The sequence below is a fragment of the Crotalus tigris genome, unplaced genomic scaffold (genome assembly GCF_016545835.1).
Source record: "Crotalus tigris isolate CLP2741 ecotype Arizona unplaced genomic scaffold, ASM1654583v1 scf7180000024382.2542628, whole genome shotgun sequence".
Taxonomy (NCBI): domain Eukaryota; kingdom Metazoa; phylum Chordata; class Lepidosauria; order Squamata; family Viperidae; genus Crotalus; species Crotalus tigris.
In genome coordinates, this window is record NW_024100552.1 from 1,161,040 (window position 1) to 1,187,670 (window position 26,631).

Genomic DNA, 26,631 nt, shown 5'->3' on the forward strand with positions numbered 1-26,631 from the left:
CGGACTTTGTGACCTCATAAATGCGTGCACTCTAGTCCCGCCCACTAAGAGCCTATCCATAAAAGGTCCTCGGGGCTTTTCTCTAACTTCAGAGGAGGCTCCGGCAAGGGGCGAGAAAGGAGCGATCTCGTTGCTGACAAGCGCAAAAAAATTTAAAAAAGAAGGTTGGGGAATTTTCAGGTCAACCGCGGGACTGTGGTAAAAGGCTTCCTCGGCCTCTTACGTCTGGCACGGTATCGAATGTGGGAGGGCAAGTGTGAGAATGAGGCACAAGCCGCGGGACCCTTTCGGGTGGTTGTGCATGGGCGGAACAGGGGAATGTGCAGCATCAGACATAAGTGTCACCCGAACCAGCAACATAAGACAACGGCTTGGAAACGCACAGTTGCCAAGGCACGATGGCTTGGCCCGATAGATTACTTTGGTGACTTGGCTAATCGACGTCTATTGCAGGAGTTCCCGCCTTCGCAGTTTAGCAATTAAGTAACGTTGCGCGTTTTGTACATTTTCGAAGGCAAAGACCCTGAAATCGTAAATGTTCTTCCCTAAGCTGGCATTCTCTAGAGCCGCCGCACAATTCCCATAAGTATTCTGGAGCCCATCACTGCTGGGATAAAAAGCTTTATATCTGAGGCAGAAAGCTTATTGTAGTTGTCGGATAAGCTCTCTCTCTCTCTCTCTCTCTCTCTCTCTCTCTCTCTCTCTCTCTCAGATATATATATGTATATCTTTAAGAAGGAAGTACTCGCTGGAGTTAAAAGACAAAATTCCAGTGGTTTAGGAATACGTGAGTGGCAATTTCACTCGTTGGATATAGGATGGGTGGCAAATACATTTTATATTTTCACATTTCTTGGAAGAGTTTTATCTATCATGAACATTAATGGCTCTAAAGCAGTGGTTCCCAACCTTTTCTATACCCTGCATCCCTAGAACGCTTCTGATATATTCTCGCATCCCTTACATAATTTGTATATGCAACGAATTATGCATATACACTATAATTTTGAAAACCCAAGTTTTCGCACCTCCTGGAATATCATCTCACACCCCCAGGGGGTGTGAGCACCCCTGGTTGGAAACCCCTGCTATAAAGGGTACAAATATGGTGCTCTGCTCCAAGATTTTTTGTTTTTGTTTTTTTATATATACCAGAGTTAGCAGTTCTAAGAGCAGAATCAGAATGGAAAAAGAACATTTAAACTACTGAGTTCAACTTTGCTCCAGGCAGAAATCCAAATGAAAAAATCCTGACAGGTTGCTGTTTAGTCTCTGCTTAAATACTTTCAGTGAACAGGACCTCAAAATACTTTTGAGTGGTTCCATTGTCAAACTGTACTTACAAGTATAGTATTTGTAAGTACTTTTTTCCTACAATCAAAATCTTCCTTTGTGTAAATCAAAACCACTATTCCAGGTTTTATCATCAGGCATGAAAGAGTACAGATGTTGACATTCATATCCTTTCAGGTACTTGAAAATTTACCATCATATCCCATCCACTTATTCCATCTTCTGAAGGCTAAATATTTATAGGCCTGGGTGAATTTCAGTCATTCTGCTACACTGAAATGCTTGGCCTCATGCAGGTGTGCAACTGCTTCAATATACAGAAGTAGAATTGGACTGGTCTACCTTAAACATCAGTTCAACTTCAGGGGAAATAATTTCTGGGCACACACTGTATGTGAACAGGAACTACTTTTCCTGAGCCAAGGACCTTTACTGCTCTGCTCTGCTGCAGTACACTGAAGTGTTCGAGCAAAAAAGGTTTGAATGAGCGCTTTGCTCAAATCTTCATCAAATCAAAGGACCTTTTCAACTATTAGTTCAGCCCTACTTAATGTTCCATGTTCCTTTAATCTGCCTTCATAGGATTTTGTTTCTAGTTTATCCTCCTCTTGCCTTTTTGGAAATTATTCTAGTTTGTATGCATCCTTGTCAAAATGGAATAACTAGAATTTTGAGTCTCAGCACAGAATAAAATGAAACTATTATTTTCTGTGATCTGTACTTCTTTTCATGTAATCTAAAAGTGCATTTGCTTTTTTTTTTGCAGACACATCATACTACTGACTCATATTTATTTTCTAATAAACTACAGTTTCAAGATACTATTCACTATTGTCAGGCCAATTATTCCCTATCCTGTCTGTACCTGTGCATTTGTTTCCTGAATGAAAAGCTTTGCATTCATTCTCATTGAATGAATTCAATAAATAATTATTTTATTTATAGCCCAATTCTTTAACAAACTAAGCTTATTTTGAAATATATTTCTTCAAATATTAGCTGTCCTTTCCAATTTCCTATCATCTTGAAATTTGATAAGTATTTCTACTATTTCTTCTGTCATGGTTTAGAGCACAGAGGCCCACACTTAACTAGCTTGCTATTGGTATATTGTGGAATATTTTGTCAAATGCTTTGCTGAAACTAAGAAAGTTTATGTCTGTAGTATTTCCTCACTCTACTAATGAAGTTATCCCATCAAAATACTAACATTAATTTGGCAAAACCTCCAAATCCAGACTAAACTCTCAAAATCAAGGTGCTTATATAAAATTGCTTTACGATTGCTTTAGAACCTACTGTACAATGGTGTCAGATTTAATTATTTTAGTTCTCTTTCTTTTTCTTAGAAGCATTTGCCTTATTAATTCTTCAATTCTGTGTCCTCATCCTGCTTTTTAAGATGCCTGATGAAATCTATAATATTTTGTGGGAGAAGACTGAGTCAAAATAAGAAGTAACTAATTCTGTCATTTCATTATTATCTTTTAGTATTTTTCCATCTTTGGTTTCTTTTCATTTTAAAGAGATCTGAGGTGATCTATTTTGTTGTTTTAACATCCTTTGTCAAACTTCAACACTTTTTGAGTTAGTCATTCCTCTAAATCTCTCCAATTTTATGCTCACTTTGTACTCTCCTCCTTGATGGCCTGGCCCTCTTTTTATATCCTATGTGGTGAGGGTTTTTTTGGGGGGGGGGGGATTTCATGTAATTTTTTTGTAGACATAGTGGCTTCTGTTGTCTTTCCTTTTCAGTACCTTGAACTATTTACAGCTGTACTTTTAGGAGTAAACTAGTATACTAATTTGTAGTTTCCCTTAAAACTCCAGCATTATATGATTGCTTTCCTCTAACGTAGCTGCTGTTTCATTTATCACAAACTTTTTCCTATCCCCATTGGATAGTATGAAATCAATGTTATTTGATGCTCTTATATCTTCAACTGCTCTTTAAAGGGAAAACGTTTTCAGCAAAACGAAGCAGGAATTTCCTGGAAAATCCATGCTTGACAGAATTTATCTTTCAACAGATACTGAGGCATTACAATCCTCTGTCTATACAGTATTGTTCCATGTCTTATTGGAATATCTGCTGTTTCCTTTTAGAAGGCATAATCCACCTCTTCTCCTTGGTTAGGGAGGTAATAGTAGACTCCAACAAAAATATTGTTTTTATTTATTCCTGTGTTTAAAATCTGGATACTCTACACAAGTTAATTAATTTGGGTTTCTGAGAACTTACAGAGCAACATATGGTGCAATTTCTCCTCATTCATTCTGTTGCTTTTCCTCTAGAATACATTTGATTTCTGTATTCCAATAAGACTCATCTCACCAGGTCTGTGATTATTGTCATATTTTTCTTATGATAAAAGTTCAAGCTTTTTCCTTTCTTTATTTTTCATATTTTGCTTATGAGAACATAGGCCTTAAGTTTTACAAACATTTTCCTCTTATTTTTCAATTTGTGATTTAACAGGGCCAACTACATCACTCACAATTCCTTTTAAATTATATGCATTTATTTAATATCTTAACTTCACTGGTGTTGTTTTTCTGGATTCATTTAATGTCCTCCTGACTGAGTTCCATATGCTTCAGTTCCACATATTTTAACTGATTTATTTCCAATTAACAATTATTTGCCATTTATTTACTTGCAGTTTACTGCCATATTCAGTAGGCACTTATTCCTAAAACATGGGAATAAGATTGTACCAAAAGTAGTGAAACATTGATTTTAAAATTCTGATAGAGATTCCAGCTAAGCATACAAACCAAAAACTTAAGTACTAATGGAATACTTAGTACTTAATCCTTAGACATAGTAGAGGAATTCTAAAGCCATTGAAATTGGTCCTGCTGAATTGTCTCTTTTGTTTAATATTATATACAGTTTCAAGAAGTAACATATTCAATTTAAATCTGATGTAACTTTTGTAAATAATGTTCTGACATATTGATCAGATCAATCTGAGCAAACAGATTGTTTGAGAGCTACCTTATGCCTCATTATGACCTTTGAAATGATTTGTTGGATGATGACACAAAACAAATTTCCACCCAAAGTTGGTATGCACTAGGCTTTTTTTTTTCTATCGGTCAATTCAGCAGTCAGTAGAAGAGGTGCATATAAATGCACATGAAGGCAACTTGATTGGATTTGATTCATAAATGCCCTTAGGATAAATCTTCAAGCTCTATAAAGGTGAATCCACAAATGCTACAAGGCTAGATTGATGTTTCCTGATTTGGTGCCTCCCAAACACGTTGGACATTCAAGACCTGTAATCTTATAATCAACACCGGCATTGCTTACTCTAAGATTATAACAGTTAAAATCCAACACATCTGGTGCCATTGGCTTGGGAGAGGCTAAAGTTGGGGTGCCCCAATCCTTTTTCATCCCTTTTCTTTCCTTTCAGTTGTGAGTTTGCAGTTTCATGTTCAACTGGCAACAATGCATACTGCAAAGCCCAGGATGGTGGTCCCATATGGCCTCAAGACTCTACTTGAAGGAGTGAGCAGAGCAGTTCTCAAAGCTAGTCCCTCCAACATCACTGAGTTTGCTGCTGAGTATTTCAAAGAACTGATAGTTTTTCGAGAAGGTTTGTCTTTTTTGTTTTAAAAGGTTAAATATTCATCAATATAAGCAAACCAACAATCACTCAAACTAGTGTGTCCTTATATTAGCTCTGATAGGAAATGTGTTTCACATATCAGTTTTGTACAAGCAGAGATTTAGGTCTATAAATTGATTGCCTTTCTCTGTTTTTTCTTTCCAGAACATCCTAATCTGGATATCAAAGAACTGGTGAGAGAATTTCATATGACAAGAGGTATGAGATTAAAGTACTAAAAATGAATTGTTGCCAGGGTTTCACATTATTTAATGTAATGTTATTTAATGTAATGTTATTTAATTAAACATTATTTAATGTTTCTTTTGAGGGGAGATTTTAAAGAAAATTTAAATGTAATTTCTGATGCTGCGAGTGAAAGTGGAAGACAAGGCTTTCCTCCCTGACATTGTTCTTACATTGAAAATCATCCATCCATCCATCCATTCATAACATCCATCCATAGATTATAAATCTGAAAAACCAAAGGTGACTTATATTTATGTGAATTAAATATAGCAGAAAAACACCTGATTTAAAAAAACCCAACTAGGCCGATGTTTGAAATGGTAGTAATGTAAAATTCCTGATTCAATAGTTTTGCATATTTGCCAAAGCCTAATACTTTTGTTCACGGAAATGAGAGGTGAGAGACAGATTGGGTAAGCAGTGAACGTAATTTTAGTGCAGTCCAGGAATGTCCTGAAGATTGAAACAATTTATTGACAGAATGTGAAAGGGTTAATAAGCAAAAGGAAAGATTTCAAGTTTCTACCAGGGCTGAGATTGTACTGTATCGGTGTGGGAAATATGTGTTAGCATATAATCAGTCCACAGTTACCTAGCTGGGGCATAGGGAGCTAGATGATTAAAACAGGAGAAGGATGGTAGAGTGCTTTCATTTGGATTCCATCACTGTGCAGGGGTTCAGACTTGATGGCCTTGCTAAACACCCTGCAAATCTAGCACGTGATTCTTCTATGTTTCCTGTCTAAGTCCCAGCAATTTTTGAAAGCCTCTAGCTATTCTAAATTTTTCATTTTGACTGCAGCTCTGAGGTTGCCATGCAGGGATCCCACATTTTTTTTTTTTTTTTGAAAACTAGTATTTTTACTTTAAGTAAGATTAGATGAGTATCTGGCATGCTGTAAAATAGGGACATCAAATCTTCCTTGCCACAAATGCCCCTGGATTCCATATGGGCCCCAGAAGCATCCATCTGAAACAAAAATGTATTAGGCGCAATCATTTGTAAATATGGCTTCTATCACGTATAGTGAAAAAAGACATTTTGTTTAACAGACTGCGTTTAACACAAACTGGTTTATATTGGTGTATGAACCCGATCGGCCAAATATTTTTCTTCCTGTCCTTGTTTCTTGCATATGGTTTGCTAGGGATGAGGCTTATACTAATTGGTTTTAGAATTAAATGATTTCAGCAATTTAGGTTAGTTAGATACCTGCATTTAATAAAGTAATGCTAGCTTCAGACTGGGTAAGATTGATAGATGGAGATAGGATCTCAATAGTCTTAATATTGCTGTCCATGAAATGCTCAGCTCATGGGAAGACTGGTGTGACTGTGGTTTGTGTATGAGGCAAAGGAAGAAAAAAAAAGAGTTGTTCATTTTGTATAGAATACAGTCCTGTAGCTTAGTCTTGGTGAAGACATCTGCTACCTCACTGTGTTCCATTGTTCTGCATCTTAGATACACCAGTTATAGTTTTTTTTAAAAGAATCAGCATATTTGGCGAAAAGCAAAGTATGTCTCTTTATGTATTTCTCCTTTTTTAATTCAAATTTTTATTTTATTAAAAAAATGCTTAAAATACAAAACTCAAAAAAATTTAAAGAATAGAAAAAAAAAACCTAGCAAAACATTAGAAAAGTGCACTGAATAAGAAAAGAAAAGAAAAACTAACAACCCCTTGTTGAATACTGATTAATACAATTATTACAAAATTAATTTCTCATCCCTTGCAAAACAGGCCCAAAAGAATTTAAACTACTAAATCCATTTGCAAAGTTAAAAGAAAAAATTAAAAAATAAGCTCCAAACATTTTGCAAATTAATAAAATACAAAAACTCTGTGGGAAAGCCTAATAATGATGTAAATCAAATAAAAGCACTTCCAAGGACACACGCGAGTTTCCGTACAGAAAACCAAAAATTATTCAAAACAACATAAATCAAAAGGAAGAGAAAAAAACTCAGATAAAATCCAGCAATGGGTTAAATTGGGTCAGCATTCAACCAATCAGTCAACTTTTAAAGACAAAAAGCAAAGTGAAGCAATAAATTCAAAAAGTGAAAGTTAATACCCAGGCATGTTTAGAAAACAAAATGCTAAAAGGAAATGGATGCCCTGACTTTCTGACCGCTTACAAAGGGAACTGGAATCTTCAAGACTCCCCTTCCCAGATGGATCCATGGCTGTCCAAAATTCATCTGGCTCATTCCTAAGTGCTCTCATTCAAATTCAAGGAGCACCATTGCCAGAGAACCAAATCTGGCAGCAAAATCAGCAGATCGTTGATGGGAAAGAGAGTAATTCCTACTATAGGGTTTCTTTTTATCTCATTGCCCATTTCTCATTTCACTTCTCAGCTCTGTACACTGCACATATTCTCTTTCCTTGACTACTGTACTGGTGACCGCTGCCTGGTTCCCACAACATGCCAAGCAAAAATACATTTGGCTCATTTGTGACTCAAGGTAGCTCTATTGGCACAGCATGCCTACTCACAACTTTTAGCCACGGTTTACCCAATCGAATATTTCTGATTTACGTAACACACCAAGCATAAATAAACTAAAAATAGCATGGTGATATGACAAATTAAACTAGTTTGTGGTCTATTGTGCCATGCAAAAATAGCAGTTGTGATCTTGAATTTGTCTTTTACTCTATTTCTGATAGAAATTTCTGTATATTTTTACAGCATAATCTGCATAATGCAGTAGCTTAAATCAAAAATGTTTTATAATTCTTTAATTGGCTAACCTTCATGCCTGCATGCTGCCTTGCCTCCCTTTGCCTTTTTCCCTCTTACTTCATAGTTTTTTCAAAAAAACAAAACAAAAACAAAACCCTCTTTCCCACCACCAGAGGGCCCTCAAGTTAAACTGATCTCAGATGTTTTCTCCTTTATCTTGTTCTGCCCCATCATATTATAAAATCACTTTCTCCAATTTGTTGCTCTTCAAATATGTTGAACTATAATTATAAATCCTCTCCTAGTTCAATGGCTGGCAGTTATGAAATTGGAACTCCAATACATTTGGGAAGGCAGCCAGTGGTAAAGGCTGTTTAAAATACGCGCACACACACACACACACACACACAACCCACTGAGAACTATCTGAAATTTTAGGCACTGTTTTCCACTCCGAAATCTTGTTTAAAAGATATTTATCTTTGCCATAACTAAATACAGTACTCATAATTGGGCTTAGACGTGGCAATACTTACGCTGGCTTAGATAACAAGTCATTGATGTTTCTGTCTTAGCATGATGTAATTTGTAATAATCACTAATAATGATTTAGTGACATTGTGAACTTCTTCATTTTAAGTTGAAGCCTGATTAAAGAAAACATGACAGTCAACAATGTGAACCTGGATTATAAGTTGACCTACAGAAATGAGCAGAACTTAAATGAATTACAACAAACTTTCCTATTGGTTTCAATATTTTTTCTTAGTAAGACTAAATCTGAACCATAATTGAGAATTATAGCAGGTGGAAGTACCTAACTAATTCTAGCTGACCTTGAAAAAGCTAAGTAGGGTTGGCTTTGGTTAATAGTTGGATGAGAGACCATGATGTATTAATGCTATGACAGACCACATCTATAGTATTCCCAAGAAAAAACACAGGCATATCCTTGAGCTCACCAAGAGTTAGGACTTTAAAAGAAGCAATTAATATAATTAAAATTGAATTCCCCAGATGTGATTATCTTCAGTGTCCAGAATTCCTGGTCAGAATATGTTATGGTGATGGTTGAGAATTCTGGAAAGTAAAGATCCACATAGTGGGATCATGCCTAGGTTGGCAAAATCTGTTTATAATCAACTTTCCCTTGATTTTTTAAAAAAACTTTTTGGACTTTCATTTCCCTTTTGCTGATAATATTAACACTTTCTCCTTTTGTCACACTATGTAGCATATTTTTTTCGTATTTTTCTTTGTCATTTAATTTAGGAACATTTGAGTTGATTCAGCAAGTGCTTCCAGTATAGCTCGTTCTCCACTAACTTAGTGCCTTCTGAAAACATGTAGTAAAAAGTACCTTTCATCTTTGGGTATCACTCATTTGCTTCAATTGTTCCTTCCAACTCTAGGTGATTAACCAAGTCAGTTTCAGGCTGTAAGCACTAGATTAGGAAGAATGATTTAATGAGTGGGGGAATGGAAGGATAGAAAATAATAAATTAAGGAGAGAGAAAATGTTGAGCAATTTTTGCAGGGCTATATTCATTGCTTATTTACCTTTTGGATTATCTAGTGGTTTCATTTTCTAGAAGGTTTCCAAAATCCTTATCATCCTCAAAATGTGTAGTGTGGGTTTTGGGAATGATGCAGAAATAGGAAGGATCATTTATAAAGCATATACCTGTGATTATTTTCTTCACATGAAAATAGCATTCACTGTCTTTTGTTGGCAGGCAGGTTGTAAATTTTCTTCAGCTGCTGATTTCACCAACCAGAAATGTATTATAGCATATAAGTAGCTGTGATTGCCATCCTTAAATGTGAGGCATATGGAATATGTGGCAAACCTAAACTCAGGGTCACAGACCACAGACCATCATTGTTAAGAATTCAGCCTCTCCCAACTCAGTGAACTCAGTAGATGTTGGTCCTGCTAGCTGAAATTTTTGGAAGTTGTAGTCCCAGCAATCTGGGGATGGATAGACTCCAACTGCAAAAGCATTCTTGAGAGATTCCTGATTTTTTTTTTTGTCCAATCTGTGTTTAAATATCTCTAGAGAAATATAGTTCACTTTTTCCCAAGGCCATCTATTCCATTCTTGTAATGCCATAGTTATTAAGAAGATTCTCCAATAATTTAATCACAAATTGATTCCTACAGTTTGGACCACCTGGTTCTGGTCCTGTCCTTTGCAATATCAAACAAGTCTTTACCTTTTCAGTGTGTCAGCCCTTCAGTCTGAAGACAGTTATTATTTAGTGCACTCTTCTTCATAGTAAACTCACACAACTTTTTAAACTATTCTCGTTTATTTTATTTCTGAACCTCATGATTCTGGTTGCCTTCTTCCATAGATACTTATTAGATGGTAAAATGATTGACCTGCATGTGAGCTGCACATTTTCATGTAGTCTGAAAGTCCATTAAGACCTTTAGCAGCATCATTCCATTAATTGGGTATAGCCAACTTATTTCATATATGAGTCTTTGATTCCTAAACTCACAATTTTACATTTTATTCTTGCAAGTTTGGCTATGCATATCAGGATCGTTTTAAATATGTACTTTGCCTTCTGTTGTGCTAATTGCCCTATGTTGATTTCTGAGTTGATTGAAAGGCCCCAATAAACCTTTATTAGTTTTTAATGAACCCTACATCCATTTAATGGTATGACCAACATTGTATCATTTTGTCAACAAGGATTTCAAGGGTGATTGTGTTTGATGCTTTACTCAAACTTAGACATTCTTGTGATCTGCACAACAACTAGATAAACTATTATTCTAAATAAAAAAGAGGTATGATTGTGCATGATTTACTCTCAACGAATCTATGCACATTTTTAGTAATGCCCTTTCTAACGAACCGATTACTTAATCTGGTTTTTTTATACCCTAAAATATGAGCAACATTTGTGGTTCTGGAAGCAATAAACAAAAAATGTTTCAGGTATTTTATTAGTTTATCACAATATAAAATATAGAAGTACAAAGAAAAATTAAAGTAGTGGGAAAATAAGGGAGGAAAAGGAGAAGAGAAGAAAGTGTAGGCTAAGGAGGGGAAAAGAAAGAAAAACATTCACTTCCGACTCCTTTTGGTGCAGTAGAATAAGATAGTAACATAAAACCTCACCGTTTCACTTTTATATAATAATATATATTAGCCATTTCTATAACAACAAACTTATCTAATCAGCAAAACCTAAAATCAAAATTTCATTTTTTTTCCATGTCAAGCACACAGAAAAGCAGTTTCCACGTAGAAACAAAATTCTTTTCTTTAATCAAAGCAGTCAATTTTGCCATCTCTGCTAACCCCATCAACTTTTGCAGCCATTGTGGGAATCAAAGTATCCCTCCAATTTTGTGCATAAAGTATTCTTGCTGCCATCAACATATATAACATCACAGTTCCAATTTTGTTAAGTTCTTTATCCATTAAGCCAACTTGTGCCAACTTTTTAGAGATATCTCTAATAATTTTTGGAACAGTATACTTAGCAGCTTTTCACTCACGTAAAGTAGGGAGTGACCCTAACATTCTGAGAATATGTATTTTCTTAACAGGGATATTATTATTTACTATTAATGTCAGTACTATTTTTTTTAATGTATTGTAAAATATGGCGTCTATTGCTGGTTCACGACTGTAATAAAGTTGTTGTTGTTATTATTATTATTATCCATTAAGCCTAAGAGTTTCTGGTTTTATCTTTATATTCACTTTAAGAATCTTCTGTATTAACATGTGAATCCTACTCCAATATTTCTTTGCTTTGTCCCATGTCCACATAAATGGTAAAAAGTTCCTTCTTTACCTTTATGTTTCCAACATTCATTTGAGGTCCCTTTATACATTTTTGACAATTTGTCCAGTGTTAGATACCAACGGTACATCATCTTATAAAAATTTTCTTTTAAATTATAATTTGATGTGAACTTTAGATCTTTCATCCATGTGTTCTGCCATTTTTCAAGCATTAGTATTATATCCAAAGTACTTTGCCCACTAAATCATACGATGCTTTACATACTCATTCTCTAAGTTCAATTTCAATAACAGTTTATAATCCTTAGCAATAATATGTTCATCACTACCACACAATAATATTTCCAAATCCATAATTCCAACTCTTGAGAATAGGGTTACCATAGCTGAAAGATATTATTTGACCATAAGTCCACCAGTCTTGCTTCACCACCATTTCTTTTCTTAAAAATGCTTCCTGGGCAACACCCAAAGAGGCTTCTTCTTCTTCTTGTGCCATATCCGTTATCGGACGTTGGCGATCATGTTGGCGATTCTGTTTTTATCAGCAGCCTCATGAAAAAGTGCTGCTGAGTTTTGTCCAAACCAGTCCCTTAGATTTTGAAGCCATGATGTTCTTCTTCTGCCTGGACTTCGTTTGCCTTCAGTCTTTCCCTGGAGGATTAAATGGAGTATGCCATATTTTTCTGGGTGTCGCATCACATGTCTGAAATATTCTAATTTTCGTTTTTTAATTGTTTTGATGATTTCCCTTGGCTTTCCCAGGTGGCTTATCACCTCCTCATTTCTGATCTTGTCAACCCAGCTTATACGTAACAGCCGCCTGTAAATCCACACTTCAAATGCTTCTAGTCTCTTCAGGTGGCCTTCTGTCAGAGACCAACTCTCTACTCCATAGAGCAGGATAGAAAAAATATAGCATCTGACAAGCCTGATTTTCAGTTTTAGGCTTATGTCGTGACTGCAGAAGACCTTTTTCATTTTGAAGAATGCTGTTTGAGCTTTTTCTATCCTTGTCTTTACTACAACGGTCAAGTCCCAACTTTCATATAAATAGCCATCTTCACAGAGAACCTTATTTTATATTTATTCTAAACTTTTAGGATAGTACGTATAACAAAGTGATTATTGAAACCAGCAATAGTAATATCTTTACTTCAACCTTATCATGCTATAAATACTTGTGCCATCCAAATCTTAATGTCCCTTCAGCTCAAGTAACCTCTTATTTTGAAAAGTCACCCACTCTTTTAGCCAGACCAAACAACAAGCATCAAAATATAATTTCAAATTTGGTAAGCCCAAATCTCCACTTTCCTAGCATCTTCCAATAATTTATGTCTAATGCTTGTTTTTTTTTTCCCCCTTGCCATATAAATGTAGAGAATCCATCTGCCATAGTTTAAATGGAGTACAAGTTATAAGTATTGGTAGAGTCTGAAACAGAAAAAATATCTTTGGTAAAACATTCATCTTAATTACAGAGATTCTACCCAATAATAATAGTTGCAATTTATCCCATCTTAACAAGTCTTTTTTAATATCATTCCGAAAAAGCACAATGTTAGTTTGAAAGAATTTAGCATTTGTATTTGTCAATATAACCCCAGGTACTTCACTTTTTTCTCCACCTTAAAACCCTATGTTTTAGTCAATATTTCATAATCCTGAGAGGTCATATTCTTAACAAGCATTGTTGTTTTCTGTTTATTTTTTATAAAACCCCCTAAAGCTCCAAACTCATTTAATTTCTTCATCAGATATTCTTTACTGGGTTTTGGATTGTACAAAAATATAACTAAATTGCCAGCAAATGCTCTCATTTATAAACTTCCTTTTTGATATTTATACCTGTTATTTTCTCATCTTGCCTAATATCCCTATTCAAAACTTCCAATACCAGAAAAATGAAATTAAACCTGAAAGGGTGTATTAACCAAAGCATAGCAAAAGAGAAACTAACTGTAAAGCATAATATACACAGGAACAGCAAAGTTCAACAGAGGACTGCAAATACAGGAGAAAATCTCAATCTTGTTCAGTAACTGAGAGCCCTTCTTCCTTAGCAAAGATATTCCTTGGATTATTCTGGCTATAGATGCTGGCTATAGCACCTTTCCCGTATAGGTCTGTACTGAGCTCATCTCAGGTAAGTTTCCAAAACCCTATATAATATGCTATAGCAGTGGTTCTCAACCTGTGGGTCGGGACCCCATTTGGGGTCGAGCGACCATTTCACGGGGGTCGCCAAACAACGCAGTCCGCCATTTTTTTCCCCCTTTTCCTTAGCTGTGCTACTCCCTTTTATTCTATTGGCTTTTGAAAGCCAATAGAATAGACTCTCTTGAATAGAGTCTAATTCTATTGGCTTTCAAAAGCCAATAGGAATTGTCCAGGCTGTCTCTGCCCTGCTGAGCCCGCCAAAAGTCCCATTCTGCAAACGGTGCTGCACCAGTTGAGTAGTCCCCGACTTGTGACCGGTTGAGTAGTCCTCGACTTACGACCAGTTGGGGGTCGCGGCATTAAAAAGGTTGAGAACTACTGTGCTATAGCAATTCCTCATCCTCCTATTAATACACATTTCTTATTTATACTTCTTGCCCAATAGTTGTTACACATTTACTTGTGGTAGCACCATCTTATTCATCTGCCTCCCTGCTAGGTATCAGGCCTTGGCAAAGCAGTTCTAGAAGAAAAAATAATCTTCTGGAAGTAAACTGCTGGAGAAAATAACCAGTAAAATAGGAAGAGTTTTAAAAGCCTTCATACTAAAGCTAAAATTACTGTGACCAACTGTCAGAAAAGATAGGAAAGCACAGAGAAAACTGGAGTCCACCATTTCAACCTCCTCCTCTTCTGCAATAGCACAATGTCTGGTTGGTCCAAATAAATATGTAGGATCAATCTGTAACCTCTAATGACAGGACACAGTGAGAAGTTGTTCGTCAACATGGAAAAACTCTTTAAGGTTTCCAGGGCACATAGAATGTGGGGCTCCAAAGATGTTCCATAAGAACTTTAAGAGATTTCCTTATGCCAAATCTGATGGAATATAAACAGTGTGGTGTTTTTCTTAACTGGCAATTTCTCTAGGTCAGTATTTCTCAACCTCAGCAAGGTTGACAGGTGGGGACTTCAACTCCCAGAATTCCCCCAGCCAGCAGGTCAACACATCTCAAAATTGCTAAGGTTGAGAAACACTGCTCTAATTTTTAAAGAAGGGTTTTTTTCCCCCAACCTACCTCTTAGTAATAGGCATTAAAAAATCTTCTCTAGGGCAAAGCTTACACTTGCAGCATCTTATTCTTCTACTTACAGCTTTTCTATACAGCATTTGAACAGCTGGTGGATAGATGTCAAATCTCTTCCCATGTGTTTTTATGTATTTTGACTTCTTTTTAATGATGGAGGTTTAATTTTTGTTTGTGTTTACTTCTGTGCCATGCCACCCAGAGTCACCTTGCTTGAGTTGATTGGCCTTATAAGTGTATAAAAGGAATAATTAAACAAATATGCAAAATGAATATGGGAAATGGCCAGCCTTGCTATGTGATGGATTATCACAAAAGCCTGCAGATAATTTCTCATCTGCAACCATAGGCCAATGTGTGCAGTTGGATGAACCGAGTAACCTCTGGGTCCACCAATCATGTATAGCCTTGTATTAACCACTTATTACATGCTTTTCCTAATGGCAGATGAAATATAGATATTTGACTTCCAAAATTGACTTGGAAGTCAGTCACTTTCTTTGTGTTGATGAGGCTCTTTTTGACTCATTTCCTATTTATCTTCCTGCAGTGGAGGGATGGGCAGAAGGACCAGGAGCAGCAACACAGGTGCCCCGTTCTAAAAGGGCAGATGTTGGAGATGCATTTCGGTCAGATCTTGACACAATTCCAATTCATGATGAACCCAGACGGAAGGAGAAATCGACTGACACAGAAGAGGACCAGATAAGCGAAGAGTCTCGTGAACTGAGCACCAAAACTACTCAATTCCCATCTATTGTTGACGAATTTGTAGAAAAGTCTGGGGACGACAAGGGAGCAGGACTTGCCTATATCCCGGCTGATCCAGCTCAGCTAGCAGCACAAATGCTAGGTAATGTTGAAACGATGGGTACTGAGCCTGAGATGAAGGATGTGGCCATCTCTGTGCAGACCCTTCCCACATTGTCCCACACTGCCAGCGAGGCAATGGCCGCGATTGCACTTGGCCAACCAGCTGCTCCAGAACCTGCCCCAGAGCCTGCCCCAGAGCCTGCCCCTGAGCCTGCCCCTGAGCCTGCCCCAGCAGAAACAGAACCTGCTGAAGAAGAAGCACCTGCCCCAGCAGAAGCAGGACCTGCTGAAGCAGAAGCAGAACCTGCTGAGGCAGAAGCAGAACCTGCTGAAGCAGAAGCAGAACCTGCTGAGGCAGAAGCAGGACCTGCTGAGGCAGAAACAAAACCTGCTGAGGCAGAAGCAGAACCTGCTGAGGCAGAAGCAGAACCTGCCCTAGCGGAAGCAGAACCTGCCCCAGAGGAAGCAGAACCCGCCCCAGAGGAAGGGGAAGCTGCCCCAGAGGAAGGGGAAGTTGCCCCAGAGGAAGTAGAAAACAGAACCTCTGCACCTTCTCTCAGGGCTGGATCAATCACTCAAAGTCAGAGCTCCGTCCAGGAGGAAGTAGCTACCTTGGGCAGCCAGGGGGAGCAGCCACCTGCTGACCTAGTAGAACAAGCTTCCTCAGATCCCTTGCAGGAAGGAGAGCCACCCCCGCCGCTACCACCACCGCCTCTTGATAAAGACCTGTTGCAGGCAGAGGGTTGCCCAAGTGAAATTGAGCTCACATCAGACATACACATCACACCCGTGGGTGATGATGACCCCAACGCTGGTGGAGAGCCTGTACCACCACCTTATGTAGAGCAGTTTCCACAGCAGATAGTCATTCCTTTCGTAGACACAGTAGCCTGTCTCTTAGATCCACTAACGGCTTCACTAAATTCAGGCCAGTTTACTAGTATTCTAGATCCATCTGCAGATGATGCAGAATGTGACCCTGACAGAATGGATACTACAGAGCAACTGAAATCAACTGACCCAGGTTTTGTTATGTCAGGTAAGAAAGTCAAGATATTTCTGAATCCTTCCTATTCCACATTGTAATATTTTAGCTCTGTAAGTAGTAATCTTTTCCATCTCCTTGGGTGCATTTATGTTGGTAAGAGCTGACAATAAATTAACAGGAAAGGGGTTAGTTCTCCAGCTATAGCTGAACTAGAATTGCCAACAGTCTCAGCCATTACAGTTAATACTGAGGGATGTTGGGTATTGCAGTTCAGCAACATCTGGAAGGCTACAAGTTTCTCCACTCCTGCAATATAGCTTTGGCCAAGAAAGTGCCTCAAGGACTGGAACTTTACTTGTTTAAATGCAAATAGCCATGCCAGTGCAGGGTTGAAGTAAATGATGGTTACTTTTGTTTTGGGGTGTTACAGGCCCACAGGACTTGTCAGGCAGAATGTGCATGTGTGAAATTTTTCCCTGTGGGATCCTTCCAGATGTGCAGTGGATTGTGAATAAGCCCTAAAGTTTTCTTTGCACAAGTTTGCCCTAGTTTCCTGTTCCTGTATTATATTCTTTTTGTACAGAGACGGAGAAGCAGCATGGGATGAAATTCAGCAAGGGAACACTGGTATAGAAGATGCTTGGCCTTTCATTTTCCTACCAGAAGACTTGCTCACAATAAACTGCACAGCTTGAATCAAAATTGCATACATGCCCATGGCAGCTGAAGGAAAGTGAGGTGGTGACTGTGACTAATTTTTTTAAACATAGTAGACTCAACTGTGGCATTGACATGGTTTTTGCATTTAAAAGAAATGGTGGTGGTTGCCTTCGCTTGTCCCATTAGGTCCAATCTTCTCCAGATGCCTACAGAGGGTGGACTAGTTGCTTTTTACTTAGAAACATGGGATTGTTGCAACTGGAGGCCTAGCTTTCCTCCCTGGCTGGACCTCTTCCAAACATTTTCTTGCCTCTGTAATAAGTGTCTAAGCCACTACTGTTCCCAGCTGGAAAAAGATTGATGTTTTTTATCCATTGACCTCTGATTGTAAAATCTCCCAAGAATCACGTTATGTTAGAGAGATAGGTAAGAAACAAAAGCATGTTACAGAAGAGAGAACGCTGAAGGGTTAAAAGGATACTGAAGCTTGTCATGGATGGATTTTTCAATATTTTAAGCTGCCAATCATTTGAATTGGAGTTTATCATCCAACAGCTTTTGCATTGACTCACTGGAGAGCTGATTAAAATGAATTCGTACAGGACCCTAAGGTTTCACCTGTGGGGCAAGCCTGTAAAATCTAACTGACTGATGTTATGCTGACAAAGGACTCTCATACATGTTGAATATTGGCAGTTTGGCAATTTCTTGTAATTAATGAATGACTTGAATTAAAAATGTGCTCTGTGCATCTTTTCAAGCTGAACTGCAGCTTCATCACCACGAGGCACATTTCTGTTATCCATCTATTTTCAATGTACCAAGGTGCAACTTTTTGCCTCTACAGACTCTCTTCTTTGTAACATGCTTCTTTGCGGCATAAAGTTATTTATAAAGATATGCATTATGACTGCAGTTCATACATCCTAGTAGATGGTCTTTCATGCCAGCAAATTTTTCTTTAAATTTTTATTTTATAGCCATGGCAACAAGCGAACCAGGACAGCCACCACCATATTCTAATGTATGGACTCTCTATTGTCTAACTGATTTGAAACAACAAGGTCGTAAGTCACCACCACCTCCACCACCCCTTCCACCTGTTGGAACTGGTGCTACTGTTCCCCAAGCAACCCTATTCATATCTAGTGGTAAGGACCAACCACAGTATCTACAGCCGCAGATGATACAACAAGGTCAACCACCACAAGTGTCCTCTCCAACTTATGTGATGATGGAAGATGGGAAGAAGGGAAATGCACCACCTTTCATTTTAGTGGGCTCTTCTGTTCAGAATAAACAGGACTGGAAACCTATCCCAGGCCATGCTGTTCTAACACAGCCGGACGCTACTGGTACTGTGAGGAGGTTCGCTACAATCCCCGTACCAGTCGCCAGGGCAGCAGATTCAAAAACGGCCAACCCCAATTTTAACCCTGCACAAGATAGTGGCAGGCCTCCAACTCCAGTTTTTCTTTCAGTTGCCATACCTCTGGAAGATGTGATGAATGGGAAGATGGGCTCAGGAGCTGGGGATAAAGCAGCTTTTGCAGGCAGTTATGGTATAGCAGGAGAAATCACATTTACGACTGCCTCTGTACGCAGGACAGAATAGCAAAACGGTGAGTGGATGTTCAGGGTTTGGTAGAGACCTTAAAGCTTGATAAAGCTTTAAACACACACCTTTCAAACCTGGTTTTTTTCAGATATGTAGCGTTCGATCTCACTAGTCCCCAGTCAACATGGGCAGTGAATATGGCTGGGATTAGATGAGAGATGAAATCTGACACATTTGCCTGAAGTGGGCTCGTAAGATGTTCTTTGGTACAGTTGCTCTTCTGCCCATATGACATTCTTGATGGTTTGTAGCAACCATTCCCAGATATCATTCTAAGGGCACAAGCCAAAGATCAGGACCAGCGTTAAGCAGAACAAGCAGCTTTTATTTTGTTTTGCAACTGAATGGTACAGTACTTCTTTTCTTTGAGGGAAAGCAGGGATGCACAAGATTTGACAGGGTGCCGACATGGTATCATGTCAAGTTCCTTCATTTTTCTCTTCTTAGGGCAGGGAATGAAGCAAGTACAGCTTCTTTAAGATGAACAAATATCAAAATACAGTGAATTTAGAGATAATGCCCCTTTCCAGAAAGAAACTTATAAAAATATTTCTAATTTTATTTATATCCCCACTTTGTGTAAAAGAGCGCAGGGCAGCATATATAATGCTCCCTCCTCCTATTTTTCTGACAAGAATCCTGTCAGGTAGGTTGGGCCAAGAAGAGATGGTCTAAAGCAGTGGTTCTCAACCTGTGGGTCGGGACCCCATTTGGGGTCGAACGACCATTTCATGGGGGTCGCCAAACCATGCTGTCCACCATTTTATTCCCTTTTCCCTAGCTGTCCTACTCCCTCTTATTGGTGGCCACACCCACTTGGGGGTCACCACAACATGGGTAACTGTATTATGGGGTCACGGCATTAGAAAGGTTGAGAACCACTGGTCTAAAGCCACCTCAGGAGCATCCATTGGATCAGTGTTTCTCAACAACTTTTAAGATGTGTGGATTTCAGCTCCCCAGCTGTATCTTAAAGTTGCCATGGTTGAGATTCCTGCAATAGATTAGTACTACATTTCTTAAAATCTCATCTTATATATATAATTCAGGGGAGCAAACAAACCTAATGCTCTTGCCTCCTAATTTTCCCACAAGTCTAACTTGGGTTAAGGAGAGACAAGAACCTGGGTTTCCCTGCTCCTAGATCAGTGGTGGCAAACCTATGGCACGGGTGCCAGAGGCGGCACTCAGAGCCCTCTCTTTGGGCACATGCTCTGTCACCCCAGTCCTAGGCCTTCAGCTGGGTTTTATAAAACCTTTTCGCTTTAGGCCTTCGCTGCCATGTGCAAAAAAAAAAAAAGATTCAATCAGTCAATTTCAACTTCTCACGGCAAAAAAAAAAGGATCTTGCAAAGTTGGAATTGATTGAACTTTTTAGTCCCACCCAATCTGCCGTTATCACCGCAGCCACGCCCACCCAATGGGCCACACCCACCTGGCACTCGATGATGCATAAGTGGGTTTTGGGTTGCAATTTGGGCACTCGGTCTCTAAAAGGTTCGCCATCACTGTCCTAGACCATCTTTACAATTCTCATGGCTCGCTAAAAACCCAGGGAAGAGCATATTAAATGTTAAGGCATATTAAATAGCAATATGCGGCTTTGGGTTTGAAGGTGCATCGGTCTGCAACCTATTCAAGCAACCGTGCTGTTTTCCTGACAATATAGGCTTCCTTCTCCAGCTGTTCTCTGAAAGCAGGAAATAAACTTTGGTTGAGTTGCAGAAGAGTGCTCATTTGGGCCTCTCTTCACAGCTTTTTAGGACTTTGGCTAAATCTGCCTTCTTTGAAATAAAAACATGATGTGAGCTAGCTTTCAATAGCAGCACTTACATACAAACCCTTTTGGTGCATTTTTATCATTGCCTTCCTTTCCTTTCATGCATAGTGCTCTTTATCAGAATTAATGGCAGACCTCTGAAAGCTTGCTTATTTCCAAATCTTAATAATAAAGAAAGCTTGGTTTTCCTGCCACTATTAGGTAAAAGAGAGAAGTAGGGTTGTTTGTAAAATAGACTGAAAGCCCTAGCTTATGGCATGTTTCTGTACCATATTGATAGCAATAGTGTTCTCACACATTTATAGGACATTGGGGTTAGGACCAATTTATGTATGTTTGCTGTATTCAAACCATTCAAGCACACTTGTTCAAAATCAGTGTGTTTTCCCTGAAAATACTATTTGTGATGCTGATTTCAGGCTAACTATGAACCTTGTCATTCAGTAGCATATGTTTGTATGTATGTATGTATGTATGTATGTATGTATGTATGTATGTATGTATATGTAATAGAAATAAAATAGTCCAAGCACCAGGATAATATTAAAACAAAAACTGTTTAATATAAAAGCTAAAGCTAAGCTTTCATTGGCCAACACTGCCGACATCATCAGAGCATAGTACAAGATTACTGGGAGTCCTTTTTATATTGCCGGACGGCTCTGCGCCCGGCTTCTCGATCTAGTCATCGGTCCGTCCGTTTTCTCTACTTGGTTTGTTCTTAAAGGGCACACATCTCTTGCTGTGTTGGTATCTTCCGAGGTTGCTATTTTCTTTTTCTTGGGCTTGGTCACTTTCTTTCTGCTAGCATACGCTGGTTGCTTTCGCTCGCTTTAGCTTTTGTATTAAACAGTTTTTGTTTTAATATTATCCTGGTGCTTGGACTATTTTATTTCTATTATATGGATTTACCCAGGATTTGCATTTTTAGTATAATTAGGGATTATATATATATGTATTAGCCTAAATTAAAAGAAAGAAAAACAAACACAAGGATAGAATAAACAGACTGTTTAATGTAATCATCCTGTAGCACATAAAATCAGCTGTGTCAGGACATTATTTAAACAGGTCAACTCCTATTGCAGCACAGTCAGAGCCAAAATCGAGGAGAAAAAAACACCTCTACTGCATCTTTATGTGCAACGGCTATCCTATGGAATTTGTGAGATGATATAGTAGACCATATCACACTCACAGGGACTTGCACTCTAATGTGATAACGCCGGCCACACGGACAGCCCTCCCTTACATCTATGGTGTTTCCGAGGCTACGGCACGGCTGTTGGCCCCCTACAATGTGAACGTTGCCCATAGGCCTAAGCAGACCCTAAGAGCCAAGATCATGCACCCCAAAGAGCTGCTCCCCAACAATCAAAGATCATCTGTGGTTTACAGAATTAATTGCAAGAACTGTGCAAGCAATTACGTTGGGGAAACAATTAAAAGGCTCAGAACTAGGGTCCATGAACATAAATTGGCAATCAAAAGGCAGGAGCAACGCTCACAAGTGTGGGCCCATATGGCCAGCTTTGGCCATACGTTCGATCTGGCCAATGCGGAGGTTATATCTCGTGAGAACACCAAGGGTGGCGCTTACTCAAAGAAGCCTGGCTTTCCGATGAGAATTCCATCAACCGGCATATAGACCTCCTACCGCCTATCAGATCCTCAGAAGGTGGGAGAGAGAGCGCTGTGATCAACGGAGGAGACAGCTAGTCTGTCCCTTGCAGGATCGGGGCGGCAGAATGATCAATGAGGCAGCTACGATCTTTAGAGAGGACAATGATCCAGGGAAAGGGGAGAGAAACCAGGGATCAAAACAATGGGACAGCTCCTTACACGATTGGGGCAATAGGTATACAGGGACTTCCATGGGAGGGGATGATGGACCAATGGTGCGCCACGGCCGTGAGCTGGGGATAGATGCGCAGAGGCAATCTGGAATGAGGGGGAGGGGGGAGGCAGAGAGCAGGAACGCAGGAACAGCTGTCCTTTGCAGGATTGGGACAGGGAAGTTACGGGCAGGATAACAGTGACCTTGGGGGTGGGGGAGGATAATGGCCCGATAGTGTGCCCTAATCGCAGCTTGAGAAACAGCATCTGAGATCCCCCCAAGAGGGGAGGGGAGACAAGGCACAGAGATGTTTTGACAGCCGCCCCTCGAGTGCTTGTACACATGTCAGAAGAGCGATTGAGGATCGAAGAACCACCATCGGGTCCAGGGACAGGCTGCAAGATGCGGAGCAACTCGGTGCATTATGGACGAGCACAATCAATGGGCCGATGAAGCGCTCAAGAAGCCGGGCGCAGAGGCAGGTCGTTATATAGGCTAGCTCCCAGATCTTTTACTCCAACTCTGACGATGTCGGCAGTCTGGCCAACAAAAGCTTAGTGATTTTTTAATCACAGGCTTGTTTACATTAAACAGTCTGGTTTATTCTATCCTGGTGTTCATTTTTCTTTAACTTAAGCTAATATGATGCCCAAGATTTGCTTTTTTAAGGATATATATGTATGTGTGTATATATATATGTATGTATGTATGTATATGTATTAGACTGAAGATGTGGTATGCTGGCTAAAAAGATACAATGGAAATTTGATTATAAAGCAGTGGTTTTTGAAGTTCAAAGCATTCCAAAACCACAATTAAGGTTTAGTAGATTGAAATGAATGTTAGATGGAACAAATAGTTTTTCACAAAGTGTTTCTTACTGTCACCAGCTAGACTTGTGGACTTATGTTTGCCTGTATAGTTCACTGAAACTGATAAATTTTTTAGACTATATAAAAGTTAATTTGTTCCTACCAAATAAATGGTTGACAGCTGTAATGAGAAGATAATGATTTGTAAAAAAAAGTTATTACCTGAAGTAATTTGGTTTTATACAAGCTGAAAGGTTAAGTCTAAATGATAGATACTGGGATGAATGCAACTTTTGCATCTGTTTGGTTCATGTCACAGCCTGGTTTTTGATGTAATCTTGCTTATCTATTTTTGGTTGCTTCCTTCTACAATTTCTAGGACTTTTGAAGATCTCCTCCAGAGCATTGGGAGACCCATTTAAATTCATGAGTAGTAATCATGGGCTGATTAAAAGGAAAAATGTGTCCTGATTTCACTTCTCTTCTGCTCCTATTAGTCTAATTTGCTGAGAAGCAAACCTTGGATTCAACCTATTATGTGCAACTAAAACATTAATTAGTATCTTCTTAAGGCATTTTTAAAAAGTCTGCAGCCTGTTCCCATCTTTTCTCCACTTGGAAGAAATGTCTCCAAGGAAATTGCAAATAGTTTATCTACACATCTGAATAAGACTCCACCAGGAGCGCGTGAACCCCTGCAATTTATATTCTATTGTGTACAATTACCGGCATTGTTATATCCATGACTAAACAGATCTCCTTGCAGCGGTAACTCAGAACAGGCAGAGATTTGTTCCAAACCCCTCCTTGTACAGTATATGCATCTACCTATAGTAAAAAAAACTACTTAAAGCTTAGTGAAGTACATCCTTTCATTTCATCTATCAGTAGATTTCTCACATTATAAAGTTGTGGATATCAGTGACTATTTTCACCCACTGTACTAAGTCATAGCTTGTTTCTACCATGGCTTGCAGAAAAGGCCATAACACCTGGATTCCCATAGTACTCTAAGCCAAAACCTAATAAGCTGAATTAGGGCTTAGTACAATTGACAAACCCTGTATGGTAGGATAGGGTAACCTAAGAGCAGCCGTTGAAATACAACTCTGTTTACTTTTGGAAGCTACCAAATTTGAAGTACACATTCTTGTATGAAGGGTTTTGTCCTTTGTAAAATAAATTCATCCAAGCTTTTGAGCAGGATGAGAAAGCCTGAATGTTTCCAGGGGTTGTTGGATTCTAAATCCAATCACTATTATCTCGAGTCAAGACCAAATCTAAAGATGGTGCCTTTTTATGTACTTTTGTGAGAGGTGACAGCCTATGCATTGATGCTTGATACTAGAAATGATGTATTTTTACAGTACTGTCCAGGAATCATTGCTAAATGTACTGAGCTGATGTTTTTTTCCTCCCAGATTGAGAAGAGGTGCTGTCCAACATTTCACCCCAGAATGGAAAGCTGCATCTTTAATTTAAAATTGATTAACTACTAGTACAAGCAATAAAAACAGTACAAGGAATCTGAATCTAAAGACATTTTTTCCCTATGGCTAAAGACTGGTAGCCAAGTAGCATAAAATTAAAACCAGGAGTTTCCTTAAGCTGATTTTCTATACAAACTAAAAATTTAAAAATGATTGCTAGCAAAAACATGGAACTTCAGACACCTTCAGCAGAAATATATTATTAGACTATTTATTAGAATTGTGGAAAATTTTGAAGCCTTGTGTGTATATAATTTATCAGTAATACAACAAATCTACTTCGAAGTAGCAAAATAGAAAACAGTGTTTCAGGAATGAGAATGAGAAAAAAACCCTAGATGGAACCAGAACACCCTTGCAGACTCCTGAGCCACTCTCAATGCTGTCCTTCCAGCATTGGGTCAAGAGACAAAAAAAAGAGATTTTGCTTGTAATCTACTGACAGCAAAGAATCAAACGGCACCTGACAACAGGACAGCGAAAGCCTTTATTTAATAGCAATAAAATATTCAGTTAACACTATTTCCAAACCATACTTAAATTAGACAAGAGCAGCAGTCTCTCTGGAATTTCTGTACCCCATATTATACAAATATATAATTTCATAAAGGTTAAAGCACCGCAAACGGGTAAATTTGCTCGGTACAATAGTCTCTCAAATGCTTTTGAAATGTACACACTTCCTTCTAGGGTTTGTTGTGGCCCCATAGATCCAGGTGCTTCTCTTTTCTTTGTAATGTCCCAACTTAATCTCATAGAGCACTTCTTTGTGTGGATAAGGACTCTGTGGCCTTCCAGAGGTCGAACCACAGTTCCCATCATTCTTGACTGCTCAACATGCTACCAGGGCTGAAGCCCAACAATATTCAGACAGCCTATATTAGTGCACTGCAGTTTGTTTAAAAAACATACTTATCTTAGTTCAAATTAAACTTTTAAAGATTTAAATGGCTCTTAATTCCTTAAAAGATAGCATAAAATAAAAAAATAAAACATGAAAGAGAAAATTCAAAATATCGCACTAAATAGGAAAAGACATTGCTAAGTGATTTTATGCATTAATCCAATTTTAATTAAGTAGTAGTAGGTTGGTGCAGAGAGTAAAAAATAAAATTATGAATGAATTACCTATGATCCTGTATTTTATTAATGGAATGCTGGCTTCAGGAAGTTGACTAATTCTTCCCCAAATTGTCATGCCCTTCTCATGCTTTAAGCCACAGAATATAAGTTACAGATGATCATTTGTTACTGGGTTGAGAAGAAATGCCATGTTTTTCATTATATGATATTATAATTATTATTCACCAAAGAGAAAGTCAAAATCAAAGGCATTTTTGTTTTCCATTTAACCTGTAATTGATCTTTAGTTCACAAATATGGGTAGCAGTGTCCTTGTCTCTCCCAAGTATAACACCAGTGATCAATCTATGTGCAAATACATCTTGCATTCTAGGGAGAACAGCCTTGAGCTATACTGTGGCAGGAGCACCAGAACGTATTCAATTGCAACCTGTCTGATTTTAATTTTTTTCTAAGAATACAGGCATAAAGAAAACACTGAAAACTGATTTAAGACTTGTGTTAGCCTCAGAATTTCCAACGCATTTTAATAGATATCGGGCAAGTTGAAGTAGTTTCTGTCCCAGTAGTTGCCAGAATAAATCCAGTCATGTCCGCCAGTGTGAGGATTAGGACCTTGATGAAACCACCTGTAAGAGAAAAACTGGTTACGGAAAGGAAACTGGTGTATATT

General features: G+C 38.5%; 2 protein-coding genes across 14 annotated transcripts in view; one reads left to right on the forward strand and one right to left on the reverse strand.

Annotated features, from left to right (window-relative positions):
- On the forward strand, nucleotides 1–25,875 carry CABYR (calcium binding tyrosine phosphorylation regulated). 6 transcript variants are annotated; one of them, XM_039328588.1, is made up of 6 exons: nucleotides 1–164; nucleotides 4,719–4,901; nucleotides 5,079–5,132; nucleotides 15,428–15,730; nucleotides 18,319–18,960; nucleotides 24,807–25,875. In XM_039328588.1, the coding sequence occupies exons 2-5, from the start codon at nucleotides 4,754–4,756 to the stop codon at nucleotides 18,951–18,953; spliced, it is 1,140 nt and encodes a 379-aa protein (XP_039184522.1). In that variant the 5' UTR covers nucleotides 1–164; nucleotides 4,719–4,753; the 3' UTR covers nucleotides 18,954–18,960; nucleotides 24,807–25,875. The 6 variants fall into 6 exon arrangements, with proteins under 6 accessions (XP_039184522.1, XP_039184517.1, XP_039184518.1 ...); XM_039328583.1 differs by having other exon boundaries at nucleotides 21–164; nucleotides 15,428–16,729; nucleotides 18,820–18,960; XM_039328584.1 differs by having other exon boundaries at nucleotides 72–198; nucleotides 15,428–16,729; nucleotides 18,820–18,960.
- Nucleotides 25,344–26,631, reverse strand: part of OSBPL1A (oxysterol binding protein like 1A) — a 63,011-nt gene continuing 61,723 nt past the window's right edge. For all 8 annotated transcript variants that reach the window (XM_039328576.1, XM_039328578.1, XM_039328577.1 and 5 more), the window contains one exon: nucleotides 25,344–26,587. In XM_039328576.1, coding sequence (XP_039184510.1) covers nucleotides 26,485–26,587 — 103 coding nt within the window. In that variant the 3' untranslated portion in view covers nucleotides 25,344–26,484. The remainder of the gene's footprint in view (nucleotides 26,588–26,631) is intronic.

Coding starts and splice junctions, on each gene's coding strand:
- CABYR (XM_039328583.1), top strand. CDS start 4,754: ATGCATACTGCAAAGCCCAGGATGGTGGTCCCATATGGCCTCAAGACT. Junction 5,133..15,427: donor AGAATTTCATATGACAAGAG/GTATGAGATTAA, acceptor ATCTTCCTGCAG/TGGAGGGATGGGCAGAAGGA. Junction 16,730..18,819: donor CCCAGGTTTTGTTATGTCAG/GTAAGAAAGTCA, acceptor TTTTTCTTTCAG/TTGCCATACCTCTGGAAGAT.